At 41.0% G+C, this 10,726-nt stretch overlaps 1 protein-coding gene across 1 annotated transcript; it reads right to left on the bottom strand.

Moving 5' to 3' along the window:
• Positions 1-2,560: 2,560 nt before the first annotated feature.
• Positions 2,561-10,726, bottom strand: LOC116254865 (glutathione S-transferase-like). Its single transcript, XM_031630482.2, has 3 exons — positions 10,580-10,726; positions 3,215-3,263; positions 2,561-3,023 (listed from the first exon to the last, which is right to left on the bottom strand). Exons 1-3 carry the CDS (start codon positions 10,724-10,726, stop codon positions 2,578-2,580), a joined length of 642 nt encoding a protein of 213 aa, XP_031486342.1. The 3' UTR covers positions 2,561-2,577.

The following is a 10,726-nucleotide window of genomic DNA, read 5'->3' on the forward strand; positions in this document are numbered from 1 at the left end:
GTTAGTGAGTTAGAGTCGTTCCTTGAAACTGTCACAGGTTGTTGAGGGATGCTTGGATTCAATTATGGAGACAGTAGGGCTGGGTGAGGGCCCTGCTTGCCTTTACTCTTCTTCTGCACGCCTTGAACTTCTGGTGCATTACCGGCCTCTGCTCTATTAGCAACCACAAGCAGACATGATTCCTGCCCCTTCTCATCTGAGCGACTTGTGACCCTCTCACCAGGATGACCAGAAAAACTTTCCCTATCTGTTTTCTCCTCCACCAGATGTGAGAGAGCTTCAAATTTATTATGTTTTGGCTGCAAATCCTCTGTTTCTTTGTTGGGTTGTCTTCTTCATTTAGTGGTTTTCAGTCTTATCCCCTACATTGGATATCTTTGTCACCATGCAGGAACCATCAAAGTGGGCAGTGGACCCGCATTTTTGACAGTAGTTGACCTTAATTTCATATTTTATAAATAGAACAAAAAATTTACTCCCTGAAACCTCTAGCTCAATCTCTGATGTTTGCCTAAGCCCAAGCAGGATTTCCATTCTAATGCAGGAAAAACCTAAATGCTGGAGATGCCTGGTATAATCATTTGCTTCCACGAATGAACCACCTATTAATTTGGCAATGTCATTGAAAATCTGAGGATTCCACCATTCGACTGGCAGATCAGGCAGCCTTATCATATATGGACTCGGTTGGAACTCTCAATCCGCATGTGCATTCCAGGGTGCCATTCGTTAGCAATAAGAAGTCTCCCTCCCACAAACCATCTTACAGGAGACATAATGAGCTTAAGATCAATTTCAGAGGAAGTGCGGAGAAGAAGCATACCTTTCCTCATGGAGGTGAATCTTAAGTCAGTAATACCCTATGTCACCTGTGTGCGGGGTGCGGGTGCCGGTGCGGTACATCTCAAAAAAATTAGGTGCGGCGGTGCGATGAAGATATTTTATTAATATTAATAATAATATTATTATTATTATTAATTTTTTGTAGAAATTAAATAACACAATTAAAATTATACATTTTATGGTAGTGGAAAAAAATCAAAAAAGAAATGTTTGAAAAAAGACAAACAGATTGTTTTATGAAAGCCACCATTCTTTAGTCCTGTATCGTTTTTTTTGAAAGAGAAAAGAGAACATATAATATATCTATAGATGTATTTAACTTAGATGTAATGGCTGGCGGGTGAGAATGGTGGATTTGATTTTATGGATTTTGGATCTGGTTTTTCTCGAAATCAGATTTAGATCCAAACCATAAACTTGGTTTAGATTTGGTTTCGAAACTAGATCCAACCCCCGGGTGCGGTTTGGGTGCGAGCTCATCAGCGGGTGCTGATTGGGTGCGCACCTGGAGCGCACCCGCACCCGCACCCGCAACGCACCCGTGCGGGTGCGAGCTCACCTGAAACTCACTCAGGTGACCTAGGTAATACCAGACCATAAAATTCTATGACTCGTGAAGATGAAGTTGTAATCCAAGCGACCTTTGCCAGCCCCTCTGGCCAGAGTAGCTATGGCACTGAACCTAAATGACTGACACAGAACTTCATACGACTCTTGTGAGATAACCAGCTGCCTATTCCCAGCCACCTTATTTTTCTCCAGTGGAGGCATATTCATCTCTGTCGCAGGCCTTCCCCATCCACGATAGCTGCCCAAGATAAGGCAGAACGTCTCTCCCAGCAACATCCTCTTCAGCACCACCCAAAACCATGGGTTCTCTGCTTTCATTAGTATCCCCCATCTTCGGGAGCCCCTGCTGGGCCAGAGGCCCACTGAGGCCGGCAGCTACCCCTTCCACAATGATGAGATCTCCTGAACCTTAGGAGAGAGAAAATTCTCTAACTACTCACCAGCCTATTAGTATACTTAATTTGCACTATTTTGTACCTGAAATAGGAAGGAAGCATAATTGTATATGACGAGTAGCAATTCAACCACCTCTGTTCATAGTGATTCATTAATTCTATCTTAATTAGCTATTAATACCGTCAGAGGAAGTTTGATTGCTTCATATTTGAAAACCATGGATTTGATCTACGTGACATGCTTTTGCTGCTATTAGAAAAGATCTACGGTAAAGTTTATGGTTCATAAGGATCTTAGCTCAGACTTAAGATCTACACTCGCAATCTTAACATCTTTTTGCATTAGAAAAAGATCAGATTTAAGATTGAATGCAAGAGTGTCAGTTTATACGTCCACGGTTTTCGAATCATGAGGATCTTAAATCATAGGCAGTCAAATGCCTCCTTAAAGAATAAAAAAAGCCTTCACTGAGTCGCTCTCGTGCATTACGGATCTTCATAGTTGACGCTTGCATTGACTACACACTAGATACTTTGATGCAAGAAAATGCACTTTCTTATTCCAATTAAGCATGTCATTTAGAGACATTAAAGTAGACCACTTGCTTAGCCACATAGAACTAGGAAGTACAATTATTGAAAGATGCAAGTGCATATAGGTGACATGATCCATATACGTGTTTGTGCATGCATACGTGCGCACACACATACACACATACACACATACACACATACACACATACACACACACACAAACACCCACACTTCTTCAAAACTTCATGGAGGCCGAGACCTTTTTCCAGGTGGGGCGCGAAGAGATGTCCTCCCACCAGGCATTGACATGTTTGCGCGAAGCAATGAGGGAAGCATAAGGGGTGAGCATAATGTAGTGAGTGCAAGGAAGATGGTGCAGATCAGCAAGGGAGAAGACATCGCCACCCAAGTACTTCCTCTTCGCCAAGATTTCCTCATAGACGTCGAGCACCTTGCCGAGCTTCACACCCTGGGCCTCGACCAAGGTCGTATCCGGCGTCTCTCCCCTGGATGGCTTGAGAAATAACTCATAAAGCATGGGCTGGATGGCTGGGTTGAATTGGTGAGCCTCTACTTCTAGCCAGACTCCCACTGAGTACATTTCAGCCGGGCTGGTGCCTAGCAAGTCTGTCCCAATGTCCTTGTACCTGTGTGCCACATACTTTGAGATAGCCCTAGACTCTGCAAACACCAATATGTCGCTAATTTAGAACCTTTGTTTTATGTTGCCAATAAATTGGTAAGGTAGTTGTATGCATTAGTTTGTGGTGGGACCAATTATTTATCTCATTGCTTGACATGTTTCACAGCCAATCAAAGCACCAACTGCCATGAATAAATAAACTTATGAAATGTGGTTTGCTTTCCCTTACCAAAAAGCTTGAGATCTCCATCCTCAAATACAGGAATCTGACCAAAAGGCTGAAAAAGAGAGACAGAAAATAAGAGCATCAGGCTTGTTTGACTTGAAGTTGCATTTATTTTCCTACTGATCTCAAATCCAAGAGAATCTCAAATCCGTGATAGCTGAAATCCACAGTTGTATCACACTGTAGATTTTTTGCTTCTACCCCCAATGTGAATTTCAAACCCACACTTTAAGGCCCGTTTGATGGGCGGGTGAAAGTGGGCGGGGGAGGAAAAATTTGTAATTTCACCCGCCCGGTTGAGAAGCCATCAAACGGGGTGGAATTCCACCCGTTTAACCGAAGAGGGAGCGGGTGGAATTCCACCCGCTCGAAAGTCCGAGCTCGGAGCTCAGACTTTCGAGCGGGTGAAATTTCACCCGCTCGAAATATACCCATCATGCTATTCTGCTGCAGCGCTCGAAGTCCCTCCGCAACGCTCGACCTCCCTTCGCAGCGCTCGAAGTCCCTCTGCAACGCTCGACCTCCCTCCGCAACTCCTCCTCCCTCGTGCCTTCTCACTGCCAGGTTTCACCGTCGACCGTCGCAAGACCCTCAAGCGGCCGGCGTCGGAGGTTTTTCTGCCGGTATATCTCTCTGTCGCTCTCTCTCTCTCTCTCTCTCTCCCCGTCGCTAGCTGCCCACATTTCCCCCCTTTCTTCCGCACATTTCCCCCCTTTCTCTGTGCTGGGTAGCACCCTCAAATGCCCCCATTCCCCCCCCCCCCCCCCCCCCCCCCCCTCAAACGCCCCCATTTTTTCCCTCCCTCGTGCCTTCTCACTGCAAGGGTTTCACCGTCGACTGTCGCAACACCCTCAAGCGGCCGGCATCAAACATTTTTCTGCCGGTATATCTCTCTGTCGCTCTCTCTCTCTCTCTCCCTGTCGCTAGCTGCCCACATTTCCCCCCTTTCTTCCGCACATTTCCCCCCTTTCTCTGTGCTGGGTAGTTCCCTCAGACGCCATAATCTTCACTCCTCCATTTCCGCTTTTTGTATCTTCGATTTGTGTGGTTCTTTTGTTTTTTTTTTATTTGATTTCATGTTTTGTTTCTCTTGTTGGGTGTTCACATTTCTTATCGTTCTTATTTGCGGCAGTCTGTGTAAACGAGCAGCTAAGTAATAGAAGCATTGAGCTCCATGTATTGAAAACAAGCTTTTGGTGGAGGCATAGAAATGGTTGCCTTAACCTTATCTCGTTATCAGTATCGCCGTTCTTTTCTCTGAGTTTTATTATGTTATCCCTTAGGGAATTTGGGCCCTTAGATAGAAACGGGGCTTAGATTTCAGCCACGCAAGTTGCCTGTACAGGGACCTATCTGACAATAAGAGAAGAATCTATTTTTCTCGTTTGTCAGGTAAGCTATTGGAGGTCGCCCCCATGGAACTCAGACCCTTCCACACCTTGGTTATGTTAATATGAGCCGACAATGAGTAATCGATCTCTGTTCCTAGGGTTCCTGTCTTGCCTTCTCAAGTTCTTTTGTGAAAGACCAACAGTAAGAGTACCACAGTGCCTTATAACTTAAAACCTGCAAAAAAGAACAGGGCCTAGCTCTCTGTATCTACGGGAGAGTGAATTTCTTTCGAATTAGTTCCTAGTAGAACTGTTGTATCCTTTTCCATTTTTATTCTCTTTCTTTTACCAATTGTCATTGTCTTGGCCAAGTATATGATAGAAGAGAACATGAATGTCTAAGGGTGCTTTTAACTTTTAAGTAGTGCATAACAATCACCGTGTAGATTCTTCCTGTTTCTAGGATGTTGGTTTTCTTCAACTTATATCGGAGGCTTGCAGAAGCAAAATGGGCTGCATGAGATGGAGAAACATGCCTGAATTAATAGGCAGTTTGTTCATAAATAACGTTGTTCACGCCTCCGGTGTCTAATTGTTCTATTCTCAGTTATTGTTCTCTTATATGTTTTTCACGAAAGAAAAACATGTAATGATCTTTTCTATGGATGAAACATAACATATAGCATTAGCTCATCGTTCTCACAAAAACACTTTCATTTCACTTTGTCTTTACAACAAATAGAGCCATTGTTTGGAGCTTGTAGTGGTTAATCTTTTTCTTTTTGTATTTGACACAAATTCTCACTATTGCAAGAATCAAGTTTTAACTTTTATTGGATTTAGAGTGCGGTTTTCACTTGATTCCTATTGCAAAAATAGTTGCTATTCTTTTTGCATAAAGCTTGCATCAAATTTTGGCAACATTGCTAGTGAACGACAAATTAAAATCCCAAATATTCAGTTTATTGCTGACGTCTTTTGTACTTATCATGTGTTATTAGTTTGCTTTGGTTCTTTATTTAATATTTCTTAGTTTATTTTCTTATTGGGTGTTTTTGGACTGTTTTAATTTGCTTTGATTTTATCATGCTGCATTATTATGGATGAATTTCCTTTCTTTTCTGTGTATGAAAGGTCTACTTATGCTTTTATGGTTTCTGATGGTTTCTGATGCTCCTTTGTCGTTGTTTCTCGTACAACTGTTCTTCATGCTAGATTTATATTACTGTTACTGTGAAGAATTATTATACAAAACGTTAACATGGAAGACAGCGGTCCTTCAAGAGAAAATCTTACATGGACTGAACCACAAATGGATTACTTAGTCCAGCTTCTTGTGGAGCAGTCACGCATCCCTGGCATGAAATCCGGCGGAGGTTTGAAGCCCAAAGCATACACAGCTATTAAAAAAGCAATGATGGATAGATTCGGTCCAGAATTCACGAAAGACAAAATAAAAAACAAATTGAAGTATTCCAAACCCAACTTGACAGTGATGAAGGAAATGTTGAACATAAGTGGGTTTGGCTACGACCCAATTAACAAATGCATTGAGGTCGACCCCCAAGTATGGAACGACTACATTGAGGTAAATTATAAAATTAATATTATTAGGTTTTGTCTCACATGTATTTGCTTCTGCAATATTTGAACACATGAATTTCTTCAGAAATATCCGAATTTTCTTCAGAAATATCCGAATAGGAAAAAGTACAGAGGTCCAAAAGTCTGGAGATACTATGATGAGTTCGCCAAGGTATATGGCAAATCTCATGCAACTGGGCAAAACGCAGTCACATTAAACAACGTGCTTGAAGCTGAGACTGAACCACTCCCATGTACACCTGCATCTCAGACATCACCTTCGTACATGCAGCCTGATAGTGAACAGTCATTTACACAGTCGCCACTACCTACAACTCCTACAACTGAGAATCCGACAACCAACACAAGTACACGTAGGTCAAAACGGAACAAGTCAACCAATGATGACATGTATTACAATTTGTTGAATGGTATAACTAAAAATGTGGACTCCCTCACACATACTTCTAGAGGGTTTCAATATGTCAAATGTTGTGAAATTTTACAAGAGATGGTGGACACAGGGCTACTAGATAGTCATACGAGACTGATGAGTCTGGACCTGTTAGGAGAGGGAACCAATTCCATGATCTTTCTCAACGTTCCACCTGAAGACCGGCTGACATGGTTGTCGCGTAGACTTGGTGATTTGTAGGTAAGATTCCATGTCTGTTAGTTTAATTATTTGTATGTTTCATTTGGCACAATAACATTTGTTGTGTGTTTTTCTTTTCATTCCATGAACATCCATGTAGTGAGAAATTGTTGCAATGTATTTGCAGTTTAGTCGAAATGATTGATTTTGTTATTCAAGTACCTTACATGTATATGCAGTTTAGTCGAAATGATTGATTTTGTTATTCAAGTACCTTATATGTATATGCAGTTTAGTCGAAATGATTGATTTTGACATGTTCGATGACGACGATGAACGAGTGCTTTTCATCATTCGAATGGTTTTTGTCTTCATCTTCTTTTGGTTGAAAGACCGACCATCATCTAGGAGGATTGTTCATCCATTTCGAGATGCTGGTACATCTTTTGTCCAACTAATGCTTCGCGGTCATCCTAGAAATTGTTTGGACTTACTCCGTATGGAAGGACATACATATATGAGACTGTGTAACATTCTAAGGAATAGAAATTTGTTGGAGGATGCTCGTGACATTACTGTAGAAGAACAAGTAGCTATATTGCTTTTGACAATTGGACATAATGAACGGAATCGTGCTGTTCAAAATATGTTTCAACATTCCGGACAAACAATAAGTAAATATGTCAGCCTAGTGCTACGAGCGATATATATACTGGGTAAGGATTACGTTCGCCGGCCCAATGATGAGATGATGCCAGCACATATTCGACATTCTAAACGATTCTTTTCATATTTTGAGGTAATTTCATCATCTTCAACTCAACATGACACATACAACATGACAAACTACAACATGACTAATTAGTTGCCTTATCATATAAAATTGTTTAGGAGCAATCGATGGCACACATATACCGGCTTGGGTCCCTTTTTCAGATCAAGCAAGGTTTCGCAATAGAAAAGGTTTCGTTTCTCAAAACGTCATGGCTGTGGTCGGCCTAGATACTAAATTCCACTACGTTTTGGCTGGATGGGAAGGAAGTGCAACAGACTCAAGAGTATTGTACAATGCACTAGATCATGAAACAGACCCATTTGTTGTCCCAGAAGGTACGTAGTTCCACCAACCAGTTCAGTCTTTTATTAAGAAGCATGTATCAATGTATAAATAAATTGTGTTCAATTGTAGGCAAATTTTATCTGGCTGATGGGGGGTATCCAAACATTGTTGGTTTGCTTACACCTTATCGAGGATATCGTTATCATATGTCTGAGTTTAACACTCGAGGAGCACGTTCACCTAGAACAGAAGAAGAATTATTCAACCATAGGCATTCATCACTCCGAAATACAGTAGAAAGAACTTTCGGCATGTTGAAAGGTCGTTTTCCAATATTGAAAATGCAAGTTCAGTATCATTTCCAAAAACAAGCTCAAATTGTTCTTGCTACATGTGTACTGCACAACTTCATAATTGAACACAATCCAAATGCCGAGCAATTTGATGATGAAGATGCACCTTCGATTGATAACTTTGTCTTAAGCGAACCTGAAATTGCAAGCCAAACACATCAGCGAGGAAGCAACAATGCTTTGGGAGCAGCTATATCATCTCAAATATTTACAGATTATCAATTGAATAGTAAGTTTGTTTATAAATGTTGACTACTTCTTCAGTTTGATTGTCTGACATTTGTTTTCTTTTCAACAGGACAATGAAGATGATGCCCCGCCAAAAGTACTATGTGGTTTTCGAAGGACGTGAGCGAGACATATATGACAGCTGGGAGCGGTGCCAACCATTAGTCTATCGGTACAAGGGTGCCATCTTCAGATCGTTTGATTCATTACAAGTAGCAAAAAATCACATGCATGAGTATCTCCAGAACAAGTATGGTGTGTAAGTACGCAGGTCTCCACTCATTGAAGATGTTATCGCAAAGCAAGATATAGAAGACACGAAGTAGCCAGAAATGTTGGATTACTTGTTTTGTGATTACATGTTTTCTTTGTTGGATATGTACTCATTGAACTTTGTTTTTTCTTCTTAGTAGAAAGTACACCCTTTTGTGGATTCGTACTCATGTTACTTTTGTGGACAATTTCTGTTTAATGTTTTTGGGAACAAATATATAACTTTTGCAGTTGTAGATTAAGTTAAGAAGGTGTTTTCTGTTGTAATGTGTTGCTAGATATTTCTTTTTGCCTTTTGTTATATATATCGTGTGAATGGCCGTGTCTTTTAATGAACTGGCTGTATGGTGATTTGTTTTGGGATGATTGATGAAGAAATATATGGGTTCTGCAGTCCATTTTTTGTTTATTGGTTTTGGCTTGGTGGTGGTTCCATGAGGTGATGATCTTTCTCGTTTGGTGGTGTGCTTGGGTAATCTGTACATATAAGAATCGGTGCTGAGGTGATGATCTTTCTCGTTAGATGTTTCGGCTTCGAAACACAAGCTTTTGTGGCATTTATTTGAGTGGTGATCTTTTGTTGTTTTGTAAGTTAGCATTCCTACTCCTTCCAAAGTGGAATTGGGGAGGAGAAAAAAAAACAACATTTTCCAGGTTAAATTTTCCCTGTGCATCAAACAAGGTTAAATTTACCATGTTAAATTCTTCATGTTCATCAAACTGGGTTAAATTTACCACGTTAAATTTCACCCGACAATCAAACAGGGCCTCGTTTTAGAATAGGGTAAAATTTCATCCACTAAATTTTTCTAGAAAAATTTACCTTGGTAAACTTACCGCGTTAAATTTCACCCGCCCATCAAACGGGCCCTTAATGTAAAAAGTGTGGATTTGATATCGGATTCTCGGACGTGAGATCAACGGTAATCAAATGCAACCTTAGGGAATACGCGAAAGAAAAAAGATTTTAAGTGGTAGGCTGAATATATGGATCCATATATAGTTATTATATCTCGATCTTGGTTCGGCCAACAATTCTGATGCTAGCATTCAAAGAGCCCATTACATGAATTTATTGTACTGTACATCAGTGGTAGAGTCAGAAAAATCGGCTCCATTTTATGGCGAGGGCGATGTTTGGAACCGAATGTTCGACTCCTCACATTATCTTGTGTGGGGGTATTTCAGTCATTTTGGATACCTTTTTTGCCTTCTTGGTTTTTTTCACGGATCAAGGGATGGTCTCCTCTTTAAGTCAAAAGGGCATTTTGGTCATTTCATTTCCAGAGGATGCAGCACGGTGAGTAGAGAAACTTACATTTGACCATGACTCGAACCTGGTTAAGCTCTGTCATACGATAAAAAAAAGTAGAGCTCGAGCTAATCATGTTTTGAGCTCGATTGTTAGACGAGCTGAGCACGAGTTGCTTCAAGATCTAAGCTGGTTAAGAGTCCAAATCATAGACATTTGATGTGCTTTCATAAGCGATGACACAGGTTCAAAACCTGTTGTTTTCAGCCGCTCGAGCTTGAATGGAACTCAAGCTACAAAATTAATTGAGCTCGACACAAGTTTGAGCAGAGCTTGACTGGGCTTTAAGCTCGCCTGGAGCCGAGGCCTTGGTTGGGGAATGGAGTTTCAGCCACGTTAACTATGCTCATGTGCAGCCCTACATTTGGCAACAATAGTTGCGGTGTGTGTTATGTGTCTGAACTTCTTCGAACCCAAAATGTTGCAATTTTCCCCTACATTCATAAAGGAAAACTCTTTACAGAAAAAATATAATAATTAATAAAAACCATAATAACAATAGTGGTATCAAAAAAATAGTATCCACAAGAATCAAACAAAAGTGCACCCTGAATGCACCTCATGCTTGACCAATCATACCATACCTATAGACTACAATGAGAAGGAGAAAAGAGAATGGGGGTTATAGTAGCATAAAGAGTGAAAAAAGGCTGCTGCTTATGGGCACCAGCAGCCAGATTAACAGGCACGAGTTCATAGTCGACCCCCTTTTCCTCCAGGCACACCAGCGGCCTTGTTGTGGGCGTCGACCGCGCCAAACCGTAAACCTTCACCCCCAT

Source organism: Nymphaea colorata, chromosome 5 (genome assembly GCF_008831285.2).
Source record: "Nymphaea colorata isolate Beijing-Zhang1983 chromosome 5, ASM883128v2, whole genome shotgun sequence".
NCBI lineage: Eukaryota > Viridiplantae > Streptophyta > Magnoliopsida > Nymphaeales > Nymphaeaceae > Nymphaea > Nymphaea colorata.